At 39.2% G+C, this 27,758-nt stretch overlaps 1 protein-coding gene across 7 annotated transcripts in view; it reads right to left on the reverse strand.

The window, feature by feature from the left end:
* The window catches only part of FRY (FRY microtubule binding protein), a 212,841-nt gene that overhangs the window by 165,846 nt on the left and 19,237 nt on the right, over positions 1–27,758 (reverse strand). For 2 of the 7 annotated variants that reach the window (XM_069882623.1, XM_069882607.1), the window contains exon 1: positions 7,702–8,403. The exons of 4 other annotated variants lie outside the window; for them this stretch is intronic. In XM_069882623.1, the coding sequence (XP_069738724.1) occupies positions 7,702–7,771 (70 nt within the window). In that variant the 5' untranslated portion in view covers positions 7,772–8,403. Of the gene's footprint in view, positions 1–7,701; positions 8,404–25,591; positions 25,691–27,758 lie in introns of those variants that run through there. One more of the 7 variants, XM_069882600.1, reaches the window with a different exon arrangement.

Genomic DNA, 27,758 nt, shown 5'->3' on the forward strand with positions numbered 1-27,758 from the left:
AAGAGCAACGTTTATGGGCCCTGGAAGAGGGGACAGGCCTCTTGGGTGGACTACAGGAGGGAAGTGAGATTGTGTAGAGAAAAAATCAGAAGGGCTAAGGCTCAACTAGAAATCAGATTGGCAAAGTCTGTGAAAGATAACAAAAAATCCTTCTATAAATATATAAATAATAAAAGGAGGACTAGGGAGGCCATACAGTCTCTATTGGACGCAGAAGGAACAACGGTGACAGGGGATGAGGAAAAGGCTGAGGTACTTAATGCCTTCTTTGCCTCAGTCTTTAATTGTAAAGAAAGTCGTTCCGTCTGTGTACAAGCCCAGGAGCTAGAGGAGCATAATGAGGCTCCCGTGTTCCAAGAGGAGGTGGTCAGAGCCTTGCTAGCCCAACTAGACACCCACAAGTCTATGGGGCCAGATGGGATTCACCCTAGGGTACTGAAGGAGCTGGCGGATGTGCTGGCCAAACCCCTTTCCATCATCTTCCAACAGTCCTGGAAGACTGGGGAAGTCCCACTGGACTGGAGGCTGGCTGATGTTGTGCCCATCTACAAGAAGGGTCGCAGGGAGGATCCAGGGAACTACAGGCCTGTCAGTCTGAACTCAGTACCAGGGAAAGTCATGGAGCAGGTGATCTTGAGTGCTATCATGAAGCACATGCAGGAGAACCAGGTGATCAGGCCCAGTCAACATGGGTTCACAAAAGGCAGGTCTTGCCAAACTAACCTGATCGCCTTCTATGACAAAGTGACTCGGCTGCTGGATGAGGGAAAGGCTGTGGATGTGGTCTTCCTGGACTGCAGTAAAGCCTTTGACACAGTTTCTCACAGCATTCTGCTTAGGAAACTGTCAGCCTCTGGCCTGGACAGGCGCACACTCTCCTGGGTGGAAAACTGGCTGGATGGCCGGGCCCAGAGAGTGGTGGGAAATGGTGTGAAATCCAGCTGGAGGCCAGTGACAAGTGGGGTTCTCCAGGGCTCAGGGCTGGGTCCAGCCCTGTTCAATGTCTTTATCAATGACCTGGATGAAGGCATTGAGTGCACCCTTAGCAAGTTTGCAGATGACACTAAGCTGGGTGGAAGAGTGGATCTGCTGGAGGGTAGGGAGGCTCTGCAAAGGGATCTGAACAGGCTGGACCGCTGGGCTGAGTCAAATGGCCTGAGGTTTAACAAGGCCAAATGCCGGGTCCTGCACTTGGGGCACAACAACCCTATGCAGTGCTACAGACTAGGAGAAGTCTGTCTAGAAAGCTGCCTGGAGGAGAGGGACCTGGGGGTGTTGGTTGACAGCCGACTGAACATGAGCCAGCAGTGTGCCCAGGTGGCCAAGAAGGCCAATGGCATCTTGGCTTGTATCAGAAATGGTGTGACCAGCAGGTCGAGGGAAGTTATTCTCCCTCTGTACTCGGCACTGGTGAGACCGCTCCTCGAATCCTGTGTTCAGTTCTGGGCCCCTCACCACAAGAAGGATGTTGAGGCTCTGGAGTGAGTCCAGAGAAGAGCAACAAAACTGGTGAAGGGGCTGGAGAACAGGCCTTATGAGGAACGGCTGAGAGAGCTGGGGTTGTTTAGCCTGGAGAAGAGGAGGCTGAGGGGAGACCTCATTGCTCTCTACAACTACCTGAAAGGAGGTTGTGGAGAGTAGGGTGCTGGCCTCTTCTCCCAAGTGACAGGGGACAGGACAAGAGGGAATGGCCTCAAGCTCCGCCAGGGGAGATTTAGGCTGGACATTAGGAAAAAATTCTTCTCAGAAAGGGTCATTGGGGACTGGAACAGGCTGCCCAGGGAGGTGGTTGATTCACCTTCCCTGGAGGTGTTTAAGGCACAGGTGGACGAGGTACTAAGGGGCATGGTTTAGTGTTTGATAGGAATGGTTGGACTCGATGATCCGGTGGGTCTCTTCCAACCTGGTTATTCTATGATTTGATGTGCCCATCATGTGTTCAACACTCACAGGAATTTGGTCTCTAAGGCTACAAACTCGTATCAAGTCTCGGAGCACTTACCAACTGCTTAGGAACTGAGAAATGAACACAAAAAATAAAGCTCGACAAGCACACACAACTATAATTCTGGAAGTGTGGAGCCTGCTTCCTGCTGTCCACATGTGAATGTAGAGAAGAGAGTTTGAACTATTAACAAAATGAGAGCATAAGAAGTTAATAAAATACAAAAGGAATATTCAGTAACACTTTGGCTTACATCCTTCTCTATTAAACTTTTAATATTTTTGTATGTTTTACACTCCTAAGGTGCCTGTATATTATCACTTCCCTTATACTGACATGTATTCCCTTTTACACATTTGTAGTTTCTATATTTATTTATTAATACAAAAATAAAAGATGCTACTCGATGATCCGGTGGGTCTCTTCCAACCTGGTTATTCTATGGTTCTATGATTCTATGATCTTATTTACTGATATTTTACAGCAAACCACAACTGGTAGTTCTTTCTCTGATTCTTCTGAACAGTAACTAACTATACTGGAAAAAACCTAAACTGTTGGTAATTTGATAAAACTAAGACTATCACAAATTAATCACTCAAAGTAATTTTATCACAAGTGATATTACTGGAACCTTTATGGAATATCTATCAGTGATTATTTATGCCCACCTTAGGCCTAGTTTCCAGACTCTTTCATATTTTGAGATTAGGACTATAGTTTTACCACCAAAATTTTTGTACTAAGATTGCACTCAAAGTATTTGTAGATTTTTACTACAATCATTCAAACTTAATGACAAGCAAACTCATTCTGCAGATAAACTGAATTTTCAAGAAAGTGTTTCTGATTCTCTCACCCTTTTTATCTCCTAGTATGGTAGAAACAATTCTGCAAGGTCCTGAATACAGTGGCAAAGAGCAAAACGAACTAAAATCCTTTATTTTTAAGAATTTTCAGGTCCTCAAAGTCAGGAAAATTCTACTTTCTTCTAAGTATAAGAAGAACCACATCAAAACACAAGTTCTAAAATGGATACCAACCAGAATACAAACAACCCAAACACGTCAGCTTCTTGAATCAGCTCACTTGGAGTGGGCAAGAGTAAGAATGCCAGAGCAAAAGAGGAGGCAGAGAAGGATAGATTCTTCTCCTTCAGTTAATGTGTTTGCTTAAGTGGGCCCTGAGAAACATAAAGGAGCTCCTTTCCTTCACTGGTGTCTTGCTCCAATGACCAAGCCTGATAGCACAGTGTGCTCAGTGTATTCAGCTTTAAACAGGTCTATGTTCACCTGCAGATAAGCAACTCCTGCAAAACAGCTGTTATCATCTTCATGCCAATAAAATCTTACTAGAATGTCAAAATAGTCCACTACAGAACTTACACATAATGCATACTTTTACCTAGGAAATTGCCAAGGCCTTCCTTTCTCTTGCTTGTGGGCACAAGACTTGATGAGTATGCTCCGTAAAAAGGTCAATCTTTGTTGCTAAATGTATTACATTAATTTCATAAAGCACTAAATGTCCTTCCCTCATTTCTGCTCCTGGTAGAAACATTTCTTCATGAGATGAACATCCAACAACCCCATGGGCTGTACACTGGTCATCGAGAAGCTTCTCTGATGCCCGACGTTCTTGTGACAACAAAACTTGTCTGGATGCTCGTGCTGCATTCAGCCCAGCACATGACCAGCAAGCTGTGGAGGAGCCAGAGGCCCTTCCAAAACCGTTCTGAGATGCTGTTGTATGTGAGCTACAGGAGCAATAGCTGATGCTGGTGCCTGTGTGCCCCCGAGGTTAAGCTGCCTCAGATGTGACGACCACCAGTTATCAGCACGTGGCTTTAGCCAAGCACTAGACAAGGACTGAGCTGGGGGTGGCACAAGGAGATGAGTGTGTGGGAGGACGAATAAGCAATATGCTTTGTACAACACAGAGGTGAGGAGAGTGATGGTATGAGGAATTTGATGTGGATGGTGGCTATTCTGGAAGACAGGGAAGTATGGGCCATAGGAAAGAGATCTTAAGTCCTGAGACCAGAAAAGGCCTCATTCCGAATCTGAATTAAATGCAAGTCCAAAGAAAAAACTCATGTTGCCATTCAAAGGTAGATAATGCCAAGCACTAGACCCAAGTGTTGCAATCCTTAAAATAAGGCTCTGAAGGTAACTCCATACTCTGAGAAGTAAATAAAATCAAAGTTTTTACAATACAAAATCTGCCCTTTCATTTCATATACATAAAGTCACCTTAAAATCTCTTTATCAGAGAAACTGGGAGACAGTGACATGTAGCTCCTACCAGCCCGCACAGAGCTGACTTGTGAGAGCATGAGTGAGCCATCTACCTGTGCCGTTTGGATTCTTCTACAGAATCCTTTTCTCCAATAATCGCTGATCTAGAAACTGAAAAAAATGGAAATTATTATAGAATTTCCTGCAGTTTACTGTGATCATATTCCAGTTTCTTCTAGTTTGATTTGTAAACTTCAATCCAGATTTTGTTTAAACTATGAAACTGAAAAATGAATTTAAAAATTATATTAAACATAAATCTAACTCTCTAATTCATTAAAAAACAGAAAGTCCAAGGAAAGAGAAGATTCAAATTCTTAACATTTGGATAACATATGTTTATCCTTTGAATGAATTAAAAATATTTACTTACAAAAACTATTTTGCAATATTTCCATAACAAATCTGAGAAGACTCTTAATTGTCCTGCTTTCAGCAGGCCCTATTTTATTCTCCTTATCTTACTGACCTCAGTGAACGAAGTAAGCACTACTCACCTTGAGTAAGCATGACCATTTCAGCAATACTTACAAAAATAAGTAATGCAAATGATTAATGCAGTTGTTGACTAATGCAGCATTGATTAGAAATACTTGAATATTTAAGAAAACATCTGAACACCAATGAGATCAGTTAGGGGAAAAAAAAAATCACGCCTATTTTCCAACTAGAGAATCCCAGTTCAGACCCCATCTCCAATACATCAGAGGCATATTTTCCAAAATTGCATGATGTGCACAGTATCTTACTGACAGGTGCAGGGCAAAAAACTTTCTTGAGAGCTCCATAAAGGAGTATTTGAGGTCTCTCAGTTTGGTGGGATGATTCAAAGGCCAGGCTGTGACTCGGCTTTTTTATCCCCTAGGAACAAGAGTGCAGGCTCACACACCACCGTCTGTATCATCCAGATTACAACAGTTAACAGGTACCTAAAACAAACCAACTTCAGTGCCCATAAATTACCTGCCCCCTTAGCTGGTTCATGAGCATCAAAATCCAAGAAACATGCCAGGTGAGCACTTCTGCAAGCGCTATGTGACACTCACCGAAATTCTGCCCAGCGCGTCAGTAACACTGATTTGTTAAAGACCTCAAATAGTAAAATCAGAGAAAATGGTCATCCCAGGTAGAAGAACTGAGTGTATTTCATGGTATGGTATGGACAACGGGTGTGGTTAGCAATCTACTAGGAAATGTTAATATTCCGTGTAAGCCAAAAGACAAATGAATATAAGGTTTTGGTGGGACTATAAAGCCCGGGAAAGATAAATGCTTTGAAGTCTCAATTTACAGAAACATATATATGGACAGCACCTCTACACTATTATCCTTTAAGCAAGATGTATACTGTAGGACCCAAACTTTCTTTTAGAACCATATGTTAGACCTCTTTCTACTAGGTAAATGCCCTGGCATAATTTATAGCTTACTTCTGCTCTCGGGTATGCAACCACAGCACCTATTCCCTGAAAAAACACGTTCCTGTGCATGCATGTGCAGGCTTCCCAGCAGTTTCTCAAGCAAAAGAAGTGTTTTCCTCAGCTCCACCCATTACACAGCAGAGCTGAAGAAAGCCCTAGGTCTTTTGAACTCCCTAATGCCTTCTTATCAAATTGTTTGTTTTTCAGCTAGAAAGGATATATACAGATTTATGAACAGAGCCTTTCCAGACTGAAAACAAACAAACAGAAAAACAGAATTGGAAATAAGCTTAAATCAGCCTAGATTAATTTATTTTATTTCCCTTACTGTTTATTCAAATACAGTAGAAGGCGTGTTTATTAGAAAAAAAACTGTCAGCAATACCAATTGTTCACATACCATTTCCATTTCTCTAAAATAGAATTTCATTTAAGGACTTCTAATTTTAGATTAGAAACATTGCTATTTTGAAATGCTTTCAACACATGTGATATAGAGGAAAAAGGAAAAAAAGATTAAAATGTTATATTCAATTCCATAATATAGTTATTTTTATATTCTTAAGTACTAGTTTTACTTTGTCTTAAAGGTACAGTAGTGTATTACAAAAATGATGCCAGAACTGATTTGATTTCTGCACCATGAAGTGACTTGTTTACCTCCTGTCACAGACTGTGACTAGCTTGATATGTGTGGTCAAAATACACACATATGTGCTCAGGATTTGATTAATATTAGTCAAAAAAGTAACTAAATTATAAAATTCTCTTCCAGGCCTTGTGGGTTCGGTGATTTGAATGAATATGCACTCAATATTTGAGAAGGAGGGCAGATAAGCAATGCTATTTAGGTAATAGTATTATTCCCTGGTGACTTCACACTTGTGGTAGAAAAACAGATTCAAACAAGCAGTCAGTGTTACTGAGGCTACAAATGACCTGGAAAAATACAGTTTCTATGGATATAATTTAATCAAGACAAGCCTTTCATGTTGCACATCTAATATAGTGTTACTTTAACTTCTTTGGAGGTATTCAGCTACCTGCCTTGTATTTTTTATACCACAGAATTTTACTACTAGTCTTTTATGCAGATGTTATCAAATTATAGATATTGGGATGATCAGAACCTTACTGCATATGTAGCCGTTGGATTTTTTCCAGAGACATTGTGTTCTATCTTTTAAAACAGTTAATTATGGAGATCTAACACTGTTAATACAAGCTTCTATACAAAACAAACATATTGTTCATGTATTTTAAATTAAAAAGAAATTTCTGCCAGAGTTATCCCATGGCCTTACCTAGCCCGAATATATTGGCAAGCACTAAATTTTATTCACAAATCTCTATTACATAATATTGCTAAAAATTCAGAGTGATTGATTTAAACAGCAACAGAAACACCACAACTGAAAAAAACAAGGAAGACTAAAATGCTATTTGTTTACATTCTGCAAAATCCAGCCTGGATTAGATAAACAGATGGATTCTTTCTGGATGGAAATATTGCATAAGATTATGAAATTAAGCAGAGGGTGGGAAGTGCAGCTATAAGCAAGTGATGTTTTGCTTTTCATCACATTAAAACAATGACTTTCAGACTTTAAATATAATCATTGTATTTTTGTCCTCAGTGCACAATTATTAAAACCAACTTTTGAGTGATGCCACACCCTTGTGATTAAACAGCATTTTCAAAAATGAAGAAAAAAGATGAAGCCCAAACAAATCAAATAAACATCTAGGCAGGAAATGCTGTTTGGAATGCACTCCCTGCAATGTACTGTTAGAGAGCCAGAAAGCAGCCTAACTTCAGAATTCAATCAAGCAAAATCTACTATAATCTCATTACAGCCTTTGCAGTTAATGAAACCTATTTAAATCTTGACATTCTGATTTTTAGAGCTGATGAAAGCAAAAATCATTTGGTTTACATAACACAAACATATAGAAATATAAGATTTTATCCTTTAGGTTATCCTAGCTATTTACCAAGCAATGCGTAATATGAAAAGATTACTCTTCTGCTACTCACTATTGCTCCAGGATTTCAGTAAATATTTGATACTGATTTCAAAGAAGCCTGAATCCTGCTGGCTAGCCATGTCTGCTGCATACAAAGAGGCTTCTATAATTCTGAGCAGCTGAAGTGGCAGGTACTATGTATGTAGATGTGACTGTCACCAGTTAGTGATGTAAACGAGGGGTCAGAGGAGGAAATGAAGTCTCCGCAGATCCACTTCTTCCGTTGATGGTAGGTAAGCTCATTAAAAAAAAAAAAAGCGCTCAACAACAAAAACACACCATGAGATTTTTGTCCTCTGCTCTTCTGCCGGAGCTCGTACTTAATTCTGTCTGTGGAGTATTTTAATCCCTCACCCCGTCAGTACATATTTTCATTTATTCCATTCCACAACTGGGCAAATTTCTCCTGGTCGGGTAAGGCATATGCAGTACCACAGCACTTGTTCCATAAGCAAATTTAGAGTATCTTCCCGAAGGGTGTCTGGATTATGCTTTTATTAAGGTGCAGTCTGCTTGTCTGAAGCTTTTTTCCCCTCTGAAGCCGACAGCCTGAGTATAGACACCTCCTCTGGCGAACCGAGTATCAACTCTGAAACCCTTCTCTTCTGCAGCTGGAGGAATTTCACACGTACTGTTTAGCTGTAGGAGAAAACCCACCCTCTTAACGAGTATCCTCCGCATGCTCTGGTCAGCTGCTCGCCTTCTGCCTGTTTCCAAGAAGAGCACGCTGAACTATACACAACTGCATCACGCTGCGGTAAAGCAGGGCTGCACCCATAGATCTGATTGCAGTGACGTTGGAAAAAAAAAAAAAAAAAGCTCTCCCTTAGCCCAGTTGCACAAGAGAAGCCCTTCCAGAGCATTAAAAACACAGCATTCAGACTGGCTGCTTCTGCTTCCCTTTCACTGCTACAGAAAAACGTGTTGTCATTTTTTTTCCTTGCCTTTTTTTTCCCCCTGAACAAAGATGAGAGAGAGCAAGCAGAATTCATAATGGCAAATAAACCAGAGAGCTCACTGCTTGGTATTCATCTTCAAAAGAGCCACAGAAAATTCTCAGTTTGATGTCATTTTTATCTTGAATAATGCTTTTTTTTAAAAAAGGAACTGAATTCACATAAGGAATTCAATAAGAAAATGAGGCAGAAGCAATTCACTGCTTGTTGAGTATTTTCTACAAAATACTTAAATGCTAACTATAGTTTCCATATTCCCAAGGTTTTATTTCAAGTAATCACAGCACATCAATATGTATATTTGAATGTTAATGAAAAAAAAAAAGAATCAGTTTTCCAAATAGTTTTTGTTTCATATATTCTTGGTATCATCCTTCCAGATAATATTTCCTGGGAATAACACTACTTCTTTTCTCAATTAGTGGAATAAATTTCCTGCAGCATCTCATAATTACAGTATCTGAGCCAAAATAGAGCTTGTCTGCAGCTGAGTCTTCTAACAACTTTATCAGCAATTATATTTGCAGACTATTTTTAGCTTCAGTATGCAGAATATTTGATGTTTGGATTGGAAACTGAGGAATATGAGGGTCATTGAGCCCAAACTCCTGTGGTTCTCACTGAAATATGCTAAACATCTTCTGTAAACATACCTCCTTTAGAGATAAGGTTTTGCGTCCTCACTAATGGAAGGTTGTTGTAGAAACTACCTTTATAAACCTTTCAACTCCTAAATGCAGCGTACTCAAAACCATTTTACACCCTTTTGTGAACAAGTACTATTAGAAATGTTCAGAGTGTGCCAGGTTTGATCTCACCAGTTGTCAAAGAGAGCTGATCAGCTCTACCTCCCTATACTGATAAATGTCATACCACTGCTGTCATGCTGGGCCTCCAATTTCTTTCCTGAGACCTCCCCTGAGCCCCGTCCCCCCCACTGACAATGCCTCCTCATTGCACCATCCTGTTTCAATCAGCACACTCCAACTTTTTACAATTAAAGTTAAATTTAATATTAAACACAGGAAGTCCTAAGACTTCAGACTCATGACTTTCTACCATCCCACGAATGGATTTTTCAGCAGAGACAATGCCAGGTAGGTTTGGAAGTCCTTATGCATCCTCACAAATGCTGCATTAATTCCTCTGTTCAAGGATTTATGTAACAATGTCTCCTGTGGTGCTACATCAAATGCTTTTCTGAAGATGGCTGATGTGTTGATTTTATCACAATTTTCTTGTTGAAAATAAAAATATAAGGTTAATTTGCAAACAGTTGTCTTTCCTAAATCTGTTTAGGATTTTGTCCAATTTTAAATTAAATCCACACCCTGAAGTCTAATCTCCTACAAATTCTGGTTCAAAGCTTTGAGTGTGACTGGGGTGAAACAGCCTCTGTGTTGACATAGATAATTTTTCCCCCATAAACTTTGTGGTTTGTATTTACAGGGCAGAATTTCTCTTCCAATAGCTTCAACAAACATTTTATTACCGAAGCTGCAAATTCATATGCCTGCTCTTCTGTTAATATTAATGAGAAGTTATCTGGGCTTGAAATGTGAATTTGAAGATCTTTGAGGGTTTTTATCCACTTCATAATTGATTTTTTGGTTTGTTTGTATTATTCCTCCTACCTCTGTTTCTCTACAGTGCTTCATTCTTATGGGAAAAAAAGCGCAAGGCATTCACTTAATGTTCATATCTTATTTTTTTATTCCATCTGTCATCCTCACTGGATACTGGACCCTTCAAAATCTGTGGTTTTGCTTCAAAATTTTAAACTACCAAGGACATTTAACCATTTGCTTTTAATTCCTTCTCATATTCTTACTCAGCTGAACTTTTGATAGTGTTCACTTTAAAGTGACATCCTTTAATCTCTGAGCCACAGCTGTCTTACTTAACAACACAATGGGGACTCTTCAAAGAACTCTGCAGTACTTTTCCTTAACTCTTTTCCCTAATTATTGTGGAGCATTAAATGAAATGATTGGGACATCAGTTTCAAACAAACAAAAGAAAGTGTTTCTTTCTTCAGGAACTTGTCAGCTTCTAGAACTTATTTCTACAGGAGACTGTGGAGGTAGACAGCATTAGCAGCTTCAAAATGCTGATAATAAACACAACCTTAGGCCTATAAAGGATGTTGTTACAAAAGGACCAGGCTCCCCTCCAATATCCCTAATACAGAAATGCATGTGCTGGGACGTGGGAGAAGGACGGGCTGCAGAAAGTGGCTTTTTCCCAAACAGTCTTCTACTGTTGCGGTCCAGAGGAGAACACCAGGTGAGATGAGTGACTGGTAGGACCCAGTGGGATGCTTCTGAGAGTCTCACATTTCCCTCCCAGGCAGAGGAAAAGATCAAGGTTTTGTTGGTTTTTTGAATTTGGTGCTTTCAAGTTTCAGACATCCTCCATAGATGAGTACCTGATTTCTTCACCATCACTAACCTGTTCCTTTTACTTCTCATACCTTGTTTTTTTCAGAACCACAGGCCTATCCTTGCTTATCCCAAATCAGCTTGTATAAACATGATCCAATAATGTTCCTGCCACTTGGCCTTCTTGGTCTTCACTAGTTATCAAGTCTAAATAGCACAATCTCCTGCTGGCTTTGCAATCATTTGGAGAAGAAATAAATGGCCTACCATATCTAGAGTTGACTGCTGTAAGCAGAGTTTGTGTCTGGGATGTTAAAGGATCACCCAACGCCTACTTGCACTTCCCTGAGAAGGAAGGTTAGAAAGGCTATAGCTACATTCAGCCTTTAGTCTAGGAGTGGCAGATCCCCTAGCATGTTTTTTAATGACTTTTTAAAGTGATCTGGAGCCAAAGCAATTCCATGTCATGTATAGTAGCCTTTTTCAACAATGCACAACAACGTCAATATATGGTGCAAAATCCCTCTGCCTTCACTTTTTAGTATACTTTCTGAAGAATGTTTACCTGTTGTGCACTTCCACTGACAATATGCTGTTGTACTAAAATATTGAATAACTTATTGGATGTCTTAAGACAACGCACAGTAAAGAAAAATGCCACCACTCTTAGAATGGCATTGTCTATTTTTGAAATTGTATGAAAAAGTTCATAAAGAATACAACTTTTACATTTTGTTTCTGACCCCACAATTGCACTAAGGAGAGGTACGGAATAAGGGACTGCTTTCAGTTCACAGAGCAATCTAATGAGCTACAAAAAGAAAAACTAACCCACTATTTTAATACAGGTCCTGGCAGCACAGTATTTAATGTTATTGTTAAAATTTACTTCAAGGCTGACACTCTTCTCATTATCAGTTCTGCTTCAGGAAACACCACACAGAAGAGAAATGCCTCCCGACTTAACTTTTGCTATAACAGCTTCTTTACAATTAAAAGTATAACCAAATCATAATTTCTATCATTAAATAAGCATAAAATACTCTGAAACGGGTATAACACAATGAAATCGCAGAAACAACAGCATTCTCATCTAGCGCTCTGACCTTATTTATGGACACTGACAAGACTAAGAAGATTCAAAGCTATACAGCTTTCATTTTATTTATTGTTGACTTTATGATATTTAGAATGTAATTATCTAGTCCAGCTTGTAAAAGATAAGACAGGCATAAGCATACAAAATCTGTCAATGTAATTGAGCTTTCTGATGAGGTATATTACAGTCTTACGGATTTACAAACGCAGAGGGCTTCTTTTTATGATATTACTAAATGTGAATTTATGATAAATTAACGACAACATAACATTATTTTCACTATAAGAATTCATAGATCCATTAGGTAAGGCTTTTCACAGGTCTACCATAAAGAATCACCTGCTGATTACCGTGATAACAGAACCAGCTCGGAGGTAGTGCATATCCAGGAGCTTTGTGTATCTGGCTTATACCCTTCTCTGGCTGAATAAAGCCTGTGAGTGAGTTTCCATGTCCCAGCCTTGCTTGGGAGAATCTGTTCATCACAGAGTGGTTTGAGTTGGAAGGGATCTTAGAGATCATCCAGTTCCAACCGCCCTGCCATGGGCAGGGACACCTCCCACTAGATCAGGCTGCCCAAGGCCCCATCCAACCTGGCCTTGAACACCTCCAGGGATGGGGCAGCCACAGCTTCCCTGGGCAACCTGTACCAGGGCCTCACCACCCACATTGTGAAGAAATTCCTCCTCATGTCTAGTATACTCTAGTCAGCATGTCAAAAATGTTCTCATAAGCAGAACATTGCATGAACAGCTGTTTTCATTGCAAAACATCTAAAATAGACTTCCAAAACTTTCACTCTGTAAAAGAAAAAGAATAACGAAAATACATACTGTTGGAGGTATTCACAATCTCTACCTTGAGGCATTTAGCTTAGATGCCTACGCGGTGAGGTGAGGGTGAGTGCCTTAAGCATTACTCAAGAGTTCCCAAGAGTTCCAGTTCAGAGCACACTAATTTTCCGAAGCAGCCTATTTCTTTTCACTATTGACACAATACCTAAAGTAACTCCTTTTGTAAACTGGATACTTTATTTATATCCTTAATATTTGGCAGCACAGGTACCCATTTTGTTTACACTTTTAGTGACTACTGTTTCTAAGAGTCATACAGGCAGTTTAGTCCTCTACGTTCTGAGCAATGCTTGCAGGAATCCTTAAAAAAGCGCATGGAGATATGAATACAGCACAGTCCTTGCACAATCTTTTGGGGGTCATTTTAGCTTGGTAAGAAATGACCTAGTCGAGTTTTGAAATCTTAACTCCTCGGAATCTGAGGCAAAATGCAAACAGATGGTAAAAGTCTCTATGGGATGACAACAGCAACAAAGCAAGTATAAGCTACAGATTCAAGTTTTGTACACATAGGCCCTTTCCTGATTGTTTCTAGTTGCAAAAAACCAAACGTTATGTCCTTTTAGCCAGATAGTGCTGTATGCTGAATTATACCTGCAACTCTGATTTCCATGGAATCAGCTTCGATTTACACTGGCATAGTTTGTATAAAGGTTTGGCTGTCTATAGGTTTTATTCAAAAGAGGTAGTAAGAGCTGCTTATTAGGGTCGCTGTGGTTTTGGTAAGAACTAATTCCTTGGGGTAAACCAAAGCAACCCTACAAAGAATGATTCCCGGACTGGTCTGATTCCCATGCCGAACACACCAAACAGATCAAAACAAAAAGGATCTATTACGTTATCATATGCTGGGATATACTGCCTTGCACATTCCCTTCTTTAATACTACTTGGAACCTCTTCATGACCCACTCTTGAAAGACTGCACCAACTTTCAGATGGATAATGGTCACAACTCCACTGCTATTCAGGTGCCTAAATACAGGTGCCCAGTGTGATTATAGACACTCTAGGCATCAGAGCTATTGAAAGAGACCAGCAGATATAACACAACACGTACATTACATCCACAGCCTTCTGAAGCAGTTGGAGGCTTTTGCCAGGCACCCATGTTTAGGTATCTGTTTTGCTCCCTTGGGTTTCAGGAGCCGAAAAAAGAAACATTGAAAAAAATGACTTGTCTTTGTATTATTTATGAAGTGACAAGTCCATGTGTAAGCCAGCAATAAAAGGGAGCAGTATTTTTAAATTTAAGCAGAAAATAACCCACAGTATTTATATGTAGTGAGTTTATTTTCTTCAACTTGGAATTTGCTGAGTTTATGCACTTCTTTCCTTATTTGAAAATGTTTATAAGGGGTTTTTGCTTTTCTTATTAGAACTTGCATAACACAAAACAATTCAAGGTAAACATTAACAAAGCAGCTTGCACACATGTTATTCTAATGTTCTCTACTAAAATGAATATAAAAGTTGTTATCTAAATCAACTTCAGTCTAGGATGTCCCATGATTTAACAAGATAAACACCTTGCTAGGGTCCAAATTAGAAGTAGAGAGTGACAAAAAGCACTGCACAAAATAAGATTTCAGTAAGCAAACCTAATTCAATGTGATAAGCTCTAAACAAAGCAACAGAAATGTTCCTTAGTTTAAGTCTCACTAGTTTTGCTGCACCATTTTGGTTTGCCTTGTGCTTGTAACTGACTGTTAAGATATTGCCACCTAGTGATGAAAAGCAAACAAGCAGAAGCAGTAGAATAGCATATAATGCATAAGGAATACTTGTTTACATTGTAATTCTTCGGAATGGAAGATAAGACCATAGAAATTAAGGCCATGTCCGTATTTCTGGATAAAGGGTATCAGGCAATATGGGTAAAATTACATACAATCTTTTAACAGAAGCCCATTCAATAGAATAAAATTAAAATACGTTAATATTCCAGTACCTGAAGGGGCTACAAGAAAGCTGGGGAAGGACTGTTCACAAAGGCTTGTAGTGATAGGACAAGATGCAATGGGTATAAACTGGAGAGGGGCAGATTTACACTAGACATAAGGAAGAATTTGTTCACCACGAGGGTGGTGAGGCATTGGAACAGGTTGCCCCGGGAACCTGTGGCTGCCCCATCCCTGGAGCTATTTAAGGCCAGATTGGATGGGCCTTGGGCAGCCTGATCTAGTGGTAGGTGCCCCTGCCCACGGCAGGGGGGTTGGAACTGGATGATCTTTAAGGTTCCTTCCAATCCAAACTTCCATAATTCTATACCAGATAAATGATAGACTCGTGTATCACCCAGCTCCCATCCTCAGCTTCTTCAATGAACTCATAAGAGTAATTAAATAGATTGTAAGGGGTTTGTGACTTATCTGTAAATAACAACTACATACTACTCATTTTGCAGAGGAATAATTCGTTAATGTCAGAATTATGCCTTCAAGATTCAAAGTACTACTATCCTGTCCTTGACTTTGCTTTGTATCTGTCAAATTGAAGCATTCTCTCAGGACTCAGCAGCTCACCTCTGAGTTCTTCCCTAGCCAAACAGTCTCTGGAAGAATCAGCCAGCCAGGAACAAATTTCATTTGCCCAGACCTACCATAAATGTGCTAAAAATAGACCATTCTATAAACCTGTTTGAAATCTGCACTGCTACCACTAGGTCACGGACTTAGGCAACACTGACATGAGAAATATTGCTATGCAAGTCAAAATGCAGACTGTGTCCTGCAAGCACAGCATGCAGACATCAGCAAGCACGAAGAACAACTTGAGTATAATTTCCCTCCTTCTCTTAACCTTAGTTTCCAGGCACCATCCCTAAAAAAAGCTGTTTTCCATTATTAGAATAATATAAATGTATTTCCTTGGCAATTTTGTTACAAAGCCTGATCCATATTTCTGATAAAACTAGGTAATATACTCTTCAAAAGTCCCAACATGACATGCCTTGTCAGAAGTTCTCAAACAGCCATTGCTGGCGCCTCTAATTTTGGGTGCCTGTTTCAGAGACAAGATTAGTAACTGTACCCCATACACCTACTCGAAGTATAATTTGCATTAGGTAACTTACACCTAAGAGATTGGTACCAGGTCACAAAGAACCTAGGACAGAGGGAACACAGGGGTTGTGGCCGTGCCTCTTTTCCTCAAGTTATAAAATTTTATGGCACAGTGCTCAAACTGAAACCCCAAATAGTCAAAAATTTAGGGTCATAATCATAGCTTCTTTAACTCCTATCTGCAATGTAGCTGTATCTCTTCTACCTTCCTCACAATGAGCTTTGAGGGAGGGCAGGGAGGTGGAAGCTAGGAAGGGGAAGGGGTGGGGCATGCCAAGATACAACATATTCATGGCATTATAGAACGGTTTGGGTAGAAGGCACCTTTGAAGATTACCTAGTCCAACCCCTTGCCATAGGCAGGGACACCTTCTGTTAGATCAGGTTGCTTAAAGCAAGTACTCATTTCTACAGGATCTCTAAGGGTGGCTAACGACTACTGCATGCTACTATAGCTGATATTGTATGACTTCTCAGCTTCTATTTCCATTCTCGTGCTTGCCATTAGCAGGCACACTCTGAGGTTAAGGTACAGATCTCCCCCTCATCTCCCAGGGCCATGGAGCTGGGGCAAATCCCTCTGTGCCCCCCTGCCCCAGGCAGCCAGCTGGGGATCCTTGGAAAAGGAAAAACTGACTCTCCTGAGAGGTGCTGGAGATGTGCCAGGAAGCAGAGAGCAGCAGACAAGAAGGGGGTTGTACCCATCCAGAGCAGCACCCTGATGCCAAAACCAAGGCATCCCTGGCCCAAACACAAGCTACATCACACACTTTAGTTTCCTGGTTTTGTGTTCCTTGTAGAATGACATGTTCAAAATACTCATTTTCCACAAGACATGCTGCACATGTATGATATTTTGAACAATCATCTAGTTTGAAGGAGGAATTTTCAGTGCAGTAGCTCCAATGTGCTCTCAAACACTAGTCCACTCCCAGTTCTCATCTCAATGAATGCACTTCTTGCAGTGAGATTTTTAACACAAATGTTTTCCTGAGTCTCAAATACATTTACAGATATATTTTCTTTCTGAATTAAGAGAATTCTACCACAGTCAGCTGTCTCTGACTTTAAATAAGATGCTCCTGTGATAAGCTACTTGCTTACTTGTTCTTTTTTTAAACTGTCCTTTCCATTCTCTAGTTTTGTCTTTAATTATTAACACTTCTTCCTTTCTGGCTGACCTATTTGGATGCATCTCAATGTTTTCAGTACTCTTTAGAAACGTACCTTTCTGCTTATCTTCCTTTGCTGCACTACCAATGTTAAACTTATAAGAGAATTTGATATTTTACTTCTCTCATAAAATAAGAATAAACATGTTGGAACAGTCTCAGCCAACTTTCATCTACTGCAGATCAAGATGAGGTGGACATGGGATCAGACTGTACTGCATTTGCTGCCTCTTACACATTCCTATCGGGTATCACGCTCTGCTGCTATCTGAGAGAGGTCGTCAGACCAGCCAGGCTTTGGGTCTGACCTGACACACACGTGTCCGTGTAACATAAAAACCTCCACAGTTCCCTTAGATGGGCCTTATGCATCCAGCATTCACCCTGAACTAGTAAAAAAAAAATTCTACCTCTTGCAACACCTGTGTAAGATTAATCTGTCAGAAACTGGGAAACTGAGCACTGTCAGGATTAGCTAACCTTAGATAACTAACAGTGATTGTTACCACTCTTTCAAATGATGAAGAAGTATCAAATATTATGTAGCAATGCATCAACTTCCTCCACTTCCCTGACGCATCCTGTGACACGCCATCTCAGAGACAACTGGAGACCCTTTAGAGGAGGACTCAGGCCACTGCAGTGACTGTAGTGCTTGGGATAGCTGGAGCCCTGGGTAATTGCTGAATAAGAAGCTTTTTTTTTCATTTTACTCAGAAGTAAAAGGACAGGCGTTTAAGGCCAGGTTGGATGGGGCCTTGAGTAACTTGATCTAGTGGGATGTCCCAGCCCGTGGCAGGGGGGTTGGAACTAGATGATCTTTAAGGTCCCTTCCAAACCAAACTATTCTATGATTCTATAAAGTGCTAACAGAAAGATGCAAAAGTTCAGGTTCAGGTAGCCTAGAGAAGTGCTACCTCCAGTTAGACCAGGGATCTAGTGACTCAGCTGAAAAACACCTACAGCTTTTTTTTTTTCAAGGTGGAAAGAAGCAATGCTTCAAAAATCAAGATTACCCCAGAAGTCATGCCATGAGGTAGACCAAAAAAAATATTTTTCTTTCCCTGACTGCAGTTTATAAACAGAGTGTGCACATGAACATAAACTTCTTAGCCCACTGGATACCTTTAATAGCTAGGCTGCCAATCACCGTGCCCTTCATCCTTCTGAAAATATTTCTGTATGTCCAAAGTAAACATAAATAGCTATCAGCAAAGATCTTCATGACTCAAACCACTGACTGTTTTACAGCAATTTTATGTGAATGACTGCAGTGAGGTAGTGTCAGGAAAAAAAAGGTCATATGATTTTACAGTGAAATTTCTGTATCTCATGGTTGTTTCTCCCCCACATTCCTCCTCATTACATGCAGATGACCCTTTGGTTACAGCTTCTGCCTTATAACTCTCCTGTTACAATTCAAAATTATTTTCTCTGTTCTTTGAAGAACTGATGCAAATAAACATCTCAATCCTACTCAGTTGTTGAAGGCAAAGAGTCTTGTTTGATGCAACTTTGAACCCCTTTCTGTATAACCCTCCTGGGCAAGCGCTGGTGAGACACAGCATATGGGGTTTACTACATAATACTTTTACTTGCACAACGGCGTGCCGAGATGCTGGCTAGATAGGTTGTTCATATTTTAGTTAAAAAAAAAAAACAAACAACAACTCACTGCTCTTACATAAGCTTGTTCTGACTTGCAAAATCTTTCCTATATATTTTTTTAACTATAGGGAAATAAAGGTGGTGGTTTGTTGTTTCTTTTTTTTATTAAAACATCATCTGTGAGCATGGATTGTTTCGCCTTTTGGAGTAAACCATGGCAAGAGAGATCTCAGAGACTGCAGAGAAAGAGCTTTTCTCTGCTGCTTCCTGCCCACTCCCCATAACATAGCACTTAATAACTGATGAACAATTGTGTAAGGTCTCTGCCCTGCTGTGATGAAGGTTTTGCAACAGCACCTCTTCCATCCGGGCACAGGCAATAGATTAAGAGAGCTCCAGCATCCTGTGACTTACTGCTTCTCTATAGAAGCATCAGTGTCCTTATAGAGGGAAAGTGAAATATACGTGCAATATTTGTAACTAGGTCTTTTATATCCTTTGGAGGCTGTCCTTTCCTGCTAACCTAAAAAAACATCTTGGTTTTCTGAGAGGTATGAGATCTAACACAGCTCCCTGCTCATGTTGGAAAAAAGGGCAAATGAACTTCTTGTCATTTAAGGGGTAACACTACTTCATGGGTTTTCTCATGCTACATTTGAATAGAAATTGCAATTTAGTGAAAAAAATGTACAAACCCAAACTTACAAGGTGCTTTTTATTAACTAAAAGAGAAAACACTGTATCTGGGCTTAGTACCCAAGAAATAAACCACAAAAAGTTAAGTGACATTTAAAATTGAATGATTTCCTACTGAAGACGGTAGTAATTATAGTCTATTTAACTACACTTTAAGTGATTAATGATTTTGAGTCACCACAGGCTAGATTTTCAGAGGTAGTGAGCTCCTGAAATATCTAACAGTTGCTTTGTAGATTATTAAGTGCTTGGTCTGGTTAAGTATCAAGCTCCTAGTACTTGTTTGTCCACTGCATCATTAAAGGCTTTGAAAACCTAAACCAATTTTTTTTAAAGTTATTAAAATGGGTAGATTTCATCCTCTCCCATGTTTTTATCTTCACCAGAACAGAAGAGGAAAACAGGTCCTTTCATTTTCATCTCTGGACTGGCTTCTCAGCCATGAAATCTAAAATAAGGGACATATAACTAAATACACTAACACAGGATGCTTTTATTGAAGTATTTGAATATGATGCTTAGCTGTGGAGAAAATCTAGTTAAATCTTACAACGACCTAATTCAAAAGAGAATGGCGATTACAAAAAAATAACAACTGGGATTCACTTGCTTTGAAATCTTGCAGTGGAACTGCAAGCAGCACTGGGCTGTAGTTCAGTATGTGGAATTCGAGCTTATGCTTGGTCAGGGACTGGTGCTCAGTGACACTGTATCCTCCTGACTCACACAGGGCACTAAAGCCTGAACTCTTCCACAGACCAAGGGAAGCCAGCGCTAGCTACTGACTAATTTAGTGAACTAAAACCATAGCATTAGCATAGACAGAATCCTTTATAAAATTGAAACTTTTCCAAGAATATAAGGATACTTCTTCCCCTTCTGATTACACAACAGATTTGACGCAGGATGTATTTTCACAACTGACTTGAGCTAATCTAACGTGGAAAAGCTCTCCCTTTCCTTCCATAATTACCTCCTGGTCCCTTTACAGTGGCACTAGCTAAGAGCAGGAATTTCATTTGGGAGGTACGTGTCTGATTTGGGGAATATGATCAGGGATACTGTGTTACCTTCAGCTGATGAATGAGATTATGAGTCTCCCCACAGAAGTGCATGATCGCAATGGTCACAGAATCACAGAATCTCTACGTTGGAAAAGACCCACAGGATCATCAGATCCAACCATTCCTATCAAACACTAAACCATGACCCTCAGCATCTCATCCACCCGTCTTTTAAATACCTCCAGGGAAGGTGACTCAACCACCTCTCTGGGCAGCCTGTTCCAGTGCCCAATGACCCCTTCTGTGAAAAATTTTTTCCTAATGTCCAGCCTGAACCGCCCCTGGTGGAGCTTGAGGCCATTTTCTCTTGTCCTGTCCCCTGTCACTTGGGAGAAGAGCCCAGCTCCCTCCCATCTACAACCTCCTTTCAGGTAGTTATAGAGAGCAATAAGGTCACCCCCTCAGCCTTCTCTTCTCCAGGCTAAACAACCCCAGTTCCCTCAGCTGCTCCTCAGTCAACGCAAGGGAGGCTACGTGGGTGTTTAGGAGGGGAAAAAAAAGCAAAGAAAAATATTTCTACATTGAAAAAAAGTGTTTTAAAAAAATAAGATACTATTTTTGTAGGTATTATATGGTTAAATAGCTTTGCCAACTGCTCATATGCATCTACAAACACCTATAATAGGCACCGTATTTTATAGTAACAACATTCTTCCAAACCATTTTTTCTAGTTGAGCCATTAATAAACTTTGGCTGTTGCAGGAGCAGACACATTCTAGGTCTAACTGCAAGAAGCACGGACAGACAATGAGCTTGAATATTTCAAAAGTCAGAATGGACAGTGATAATGAGCCTGATCATGGAATCATAGAATGGTTTGGGTTGGAAGGCACCTGAAAGATCATCCAGTTCTAACTCCCCTGCCACGGGAAGGGACAACTTCCACTAGATCCAGGCATGGCCACAAGAAAAGCTTCTATAGGTATGTCAATGATAAAAGGAAGACTAGGAAAAATGTGGGCCGTCTCCAGATGCAAATGGCAGACCTGATTACTCAGGATATGGAAAAGACTGAGGTACTCAATGACTTTTTTGACTCATTCTTCACTGGCAAGGGCTCAAGCCGCAACGCCCAAGTCGCAGAAGCCAAAGGCAGGGACTGGGACATTGAAGAACCACCCACTGTAGGAGATGATCAGGAAGGCCACGTTGCCTGTCATCAGTCACCTCCTTATTTCCTATATGCCTTAGCATAGTCGCCAGGAGGATCTGCTCCATGATCTTGCCAGGCACAAAGGTGAAACTGACCAAGTTGTAGTTCCCCAGGCCCTCCTTATTTCCCTTTACAAAATTGAGGTTATACTTCCCCTTTTCCACGTTACACTTGTTGACTGGCTCTCTCCTCATGCAGATTTAACATTATGATTAAGAATTATTTTGGCAACTCCTTATTGTTTGCAAATCACCCCAGAAAAAGTTTAATAGGAAGAGCAGATAATCCACAACAAAGTGAGCTTAGGGATGCAGAGTAACATGTCCTGCAACTAAAGCACAGTGCCACTACAGCAACAGTGACACTGCAGAAACAGTAACTCCAAAGACACAGCAAAATCCCACAGCAAGTCACAACCATACCCTTGGGCAGCTCTAAAACAAACAAATAAACAAAAGCCCCACTACACAGCCTTGGAAGAGGAGCCACTAGATTGTATCGTGTACAACACACATTGCTTATTTACAGATTTTTTTTTTCCTGGCAGTAGCAATGTCTTCCAGTAACAGATGAGAGAGATTTCTTAATTTTAGGAAATTTTAAATTTAGGTGCAGCTTAAGTATACGGTTAAAAAGCATGAACAGACATTTGTTAGGTCTTCAAAATTCTATCTGATTATAAACTGCATTCCAACATTCTGTAGCAACTAGGCATTAGTATATCTTGTGCAAGAACCTGAATTGATCTTATCTTGTGAAACACTGCAATTTCAGCTTCCCAGAAAACCCAAATATAATGATGTCCTGAACCCCTCAAGTCAAGTTACTAATCTAAAATCCAACCCCTAAAATTCATAAAAATCACATTCTAAATTAACCATTCTTAAATAGTAACAATAAAGAAAACTTGTGAGAGATACAGTTGATTAAATTTGTTCTCTATGAAAACCTAAATATATGAACACTGTCTCTTGGCTTACAGCTGCATTAACAGAAGTGCCATAAGGATTTCATTTCACTATCAGGGTATCTTTCATGATGAGAAGCTGTACAAAAAAAATCTCCCAGCTATCTATAGTTGCATTCAAAGAGTCATCATTACTTTTGTAACTATGGTGACTTTTATTATCTATGCCCATCTTCAGGCAAAACAGTCTGAATCTAAACAGATGGATAAAATACTGTTTTTTCAAATTCTTATTGAAATTAAGTAAGTTTTTTCAGAAACTCCTAAACTTGTTGTTGCTTAAATTCTGCTACAGGAAGATAGCAAAGTAATAAAAAGGAAGACAACATTAAGGTTTTTTATTTCTGACATTAATGGGTAGTCTACCATGGATATAGTATGCTGCTATTAAATGTGTAAGGATAGGTGAAGTATAAATACCTGGAAGGAAAATAGCTACCTACCAAATTCACCCAACAAGTCTATAGAAGTATCTACAAGTAAACGAGCACTACAGAATAAATTTATTTTGAGTAATTTATGTGCAGTGCATAGACCCATCTGACTGTCAAGAGAACATACTTCAGTGTCATCAACTACATTAGCTTATGTGAAAATTGCACTATAGAAGAGGAACAAAATATACATCAGGAACAAAGTTAAATCAAAGCCATTATGATAATCTTTAAGTCTAGTTCTTTTAAAACATTTTACTCAGCTGATAAGCTCTTGATTACAGCAGATGCACTACTGTGAAACTTTAAAAGTAATGTCTGTCTTTCATGTAATGAAATTATATGTATTTCTCAACTCTATGAAAAAAACTATTGTAGGCAATCTTTCCAATCCATTAGTGCAAACATAATTCTTTATGGGCCAAAGACAGGCATAATTTTAGCGAGAGTATGCCCTTAAAGTGTATCTTAAATCACATAAAGAGAATAAAAGATTCTGTTGTCTCATGATGGTCAAAGAAAGTTTTACTTTAAAATAACGTCAACAAACCCTCATGGATGTACTGCATATGAAATGTAGTTAAGGCTACTACTATTTGATGTAAAGAGCGACTGCCTTGTTCTTAAATCTTTTAAAACATTTTTGTATGTTTCCTATTTTCTAATGTTTCTTAGGACTGTTATTTTCTATTTCAAAATTCTATGCATTTTACATTAACATACATTTTTTTGAGATACAACTAGTGTTTAATATTAATTCAATGCTCCTTCTGGAAACTCATATAAATGTATAAAAAAAGTCTGGTATGTTTCCCAGAAGGCAATCATTCAACACAAGTTTTAAGACTTCACTCTACACTTTAATGATTATCCTCTAGATCAGATATATCAAAGAGCCAAAGGGTGAAACTGGCAAACCATGTTACTAAACCAGATTCATTTTCACATGCTATTTCTATGGCAGCGTGCACAGAAACTTGTGCTGAAATCAGGAAGCAAGTGCTGTAGCTGCTTCACAAGCTCCTCCGGCACAGTGAAGTTTATAAAAACTTAGATGTTATAAGATTTGAGGTATATCACTGTGTGTACAATGGGTTTTGTTCACTTGAACACTGGAGTCTTTGCTTTACAGCAGATTCTTAACACCTATAACAATCAATGATGACAATCTCAATCTTGGCAACAACTAAACAATTTTTGAAACAAACAAACAACAAATCAAAAAACAGAAATCCGTGCCATAATAGCAGAAGAAGACTTCTCTATCTTAACCTCACCTTCCTCCCTGTCCTCCCCTTCATGTTCAAGTCACCCTCCAGTGGACATAGAGAGCTTCCTTCCCAAATAAAACTTTAGATTTTAGATAAAACCTTTAGATTAAGCTTCTTCATCACTTGCCTGAAGGACATTAGGAAATCAGTCTCCACTGTCCATAAAATACCTCCGAATCCAAGAAGAAAACAAATTTGACAGCATGTGTACATTACATGAGATTTCAAAATGCAGAATCCAGAGCTTTCCTCTGAATCATCAACCCATCCTTCCCGGAGAAAATGACACTTAAAAAAAATAAATAAATTCAAGAACTAAAATGCTGATGAGTATATTAATTTATGCAGAAATATGTAAGTAAGCATAAAAATACAGAAGGCCGAGAGAAAAGCAAGACATTATCAATTTGATAATTTCTATTGATAAAGCAGTGGTTCCTCAATGGGCGAATACGCAATCAGTCAGCAATTTTATAGCCTGGTGGCATGTCAATAGAACACAGTAACATACAGAATTAATGTCAGCTTACAATATGAAGAGCAAATTAATAAAAAATGCAACACCCACACATTTTCAGTCAGCAGAAGGTCTTGCTAACAGCACTGAGGGGAAACCAAGCCAATTTTTTCAAGTCAGAAAAGGAAGAACTTTGGGACAAGCCAGTCTTGCCTTCCCTTCTGCTGTCAGCGGATGATACCTGTAATATGCCACACCAACACAAGCCACTCTACCAAACTCTGGGTGACATTAGGGGTAGGATAACTGAACAGCAATTATGTTACGCATATTTCAAGCATACGTTATTACCATGCAGTAAAATTTATTCCGAGAGGAGGATATTCAGATCTTGACTAAATTAAAATACTGAACACAGATCATTATAACTCATTTGAATCAAGACACATACTGTACCCATGATTTTAAGCATCCTTATTAAAAGAAATTACATTTTGGCAAGTCTTTCCCAATTAATGTAGCCAGTCAAAAGGAAAAAAAAAAAAAAAAGAAAAAAAAAAGCAACTCAAACATGCTGGCTGTTTTACTCTCACATCTCATGAAAAGTTAATTTATTCATATCACTGTTGAATAACTATTAAATATTTTTCTTATATGTAAAACTCTTCTTTATTATTTTCAGTATTTTAATTTGCATACAAACACGGTGTCAAATCAACTTACTTATTTTAGAAAGTGACTTTGCTAGACTGTATGCTGGTCTGAACTCCAGAAATGCTTTGAGAGAGTGCCTCAAGACTTCTAACTGCGACAATATTTTCACTGAAAAAAAAAGCAGTGAATTTGTTACAAAATACTAGCTATTCTATCCTTAAATCACAGACCAGCAACCTACATTCTTACTTTTTGTAGCTATATAAAGTACTGTCAACCACTGACTTTTGACTTTTGTTACATTAACCCACAGCAACACCACAAGGATTTTACAAAAGTAAATATAACATATTGTCCCACAGAATACACAGAGCTTATTTTGGCTGTGAAGACAACGCCTGAGTCACAGGCATGAAATGGAGGTGTGCCTGGTTCTGGGAGAGGCAGAATATCCAAAGTATTTTTCTCATCTTCTGTCCTTCAAAACTGACATGAGTCAACAAGCATTATTCAACAATAATACAAGCTACCTGCATATAAAAAGGAAGGAGAAGAACAAAGCCCAAGAGACCTAGGAGTGTATTTTCAGTGGTGCTTAGTTAAACAAACATCCCCAGCTCACAACAAGAATGGCTTCCAAGTAGAACTTAACTATTATAATTTTTTGTGTGTGTTTTGACCTTTGTAATTGCTGTATTGTTTATTCTGCTTTCTACAGAACATTAACAATGCCAGCCAAAATCTCGTATCTTTGAGATATGTAAAGAGGAAACTCAAACAACAAGAAAATCAGCAGTTTCCACCCAAAAAGAAATAAACAGTAAAAACACCCTATGCTTCCCTAAATTGAAATTAATAAATACATATTAATTTTTTTTCAGGCTGTTGTGCTTTTGCATACAAATCAGCAGAGATGTTTAATGATGTTTACCTAATCCATTTTAATTTTATGCCCCTTCAGTTCGTTCAATTTACCTTTTTTAGGTACCTCCATAAAGACGTGACCTCGTAAGACCCATTCATTGCCCACTCCATGCTCTTATGGGTTTTTTTCTCATTAACATGTCACAGGTTTCTCTGTAGGTTAAGATAAGACACTTTTCTTTTTTGTATGGTTCTCCCATGGTTGGGTTCATTCATGGCTATGACAGTATACAGAGCTGAGGGTATATCAGCACATCTGTACAAACTCAGCTAATGAAGGTGATGAACCTATTTGTTGACAATAAATGGCCCTAAATGATGATTACGATCATTTTTGCCTGTGTAGTTTTCAAGAAAAAAACCCGTAACTATGAAAAAGTAAAGACAAAAATTTATATTTTGTTGCACAGAACTATGCAACAGCTCTAAACACTTCAAATTTAAAGAACGAGAAGAAATAGAGTGTTTTGTTGAAAGGGAAAAAAAGGCATCTCTGTGCAGTGTATCCCTTTGGCAATGCCATGGTCTCTCCTCATGGTCTTACTTTCTGTCGTGCCCTTGCCATGTGGAAATGAACACAATAACCCAGTGATACCACTGTTTGGATAGTTCTGCCTAGGCAAATGTGAATTACTTCATGATAACGGGACAGACAGATGTTTACTCTTCTCAGGTTTCAGCTTTCATTTTAAAGAGTGAGCTTCTAGCTATTACAGTTAAGAAAAAACTGTAAACCAAGCCCATCACGTCCAAGATGCATCCCTGAGTCTACACCAAGTCTGAAACACCAGTTCCCATGTATAAGCCAACATGCATCCTGCCCACAGATGTTTTTATGTGTCACTATTCATTATTTCATTTGTTAAGCTCTTTAAAGATAGCACAATACGAAAGAAAACAAGATGTACATGACTAAATGTCCTACAACTGAGGTTCAAAGTGATATAGAAGACTGAACAGAGACATGGTGATTAGAAGGTGGAAGAATCAAAATGATATAACTTTAAAATACTTAATACACAAATAGGCTGAAACAAGGAAGTGTGAATTACCACATTCTTCAGCGGGCTTCATTCAGCAGGGGTCCTATAGACTGCAGAGTAAGTACATCTATCTATATCATCTGTATCTATATCCATATCTATATCTCAAGTGTTCAAGGTCAGGTTGGATGGGGCTTTGAGCAACCTGATCTACTGGAAGGTGTCCCTCCCCACAGCAGGGGTGTTGGACTAGATGGTCCCTTTCAACTCAAACCATTCCATGATCTTATGACACAGCTCTGTTTCCGTTCTAGCCTACAATTACAGCA

The sequence above is a fragment of the Phaenicophaeus curvirostris genome, chromosome 1 (genome assembly GCF_032191515.1).
Source record: "Phaenicophaeus curvirostris isolate KB17595 chromosome 1, BPBGC_Pcur_1.0, whole genome shotgun sequence".
NCBI classification, from domain to species: Eukaryota; Metazoa; Chordata; class Aves; order Cuculiformes; family Cuculidae; genus Phaenicophaeus; species Phaenicophaeus curvirostris.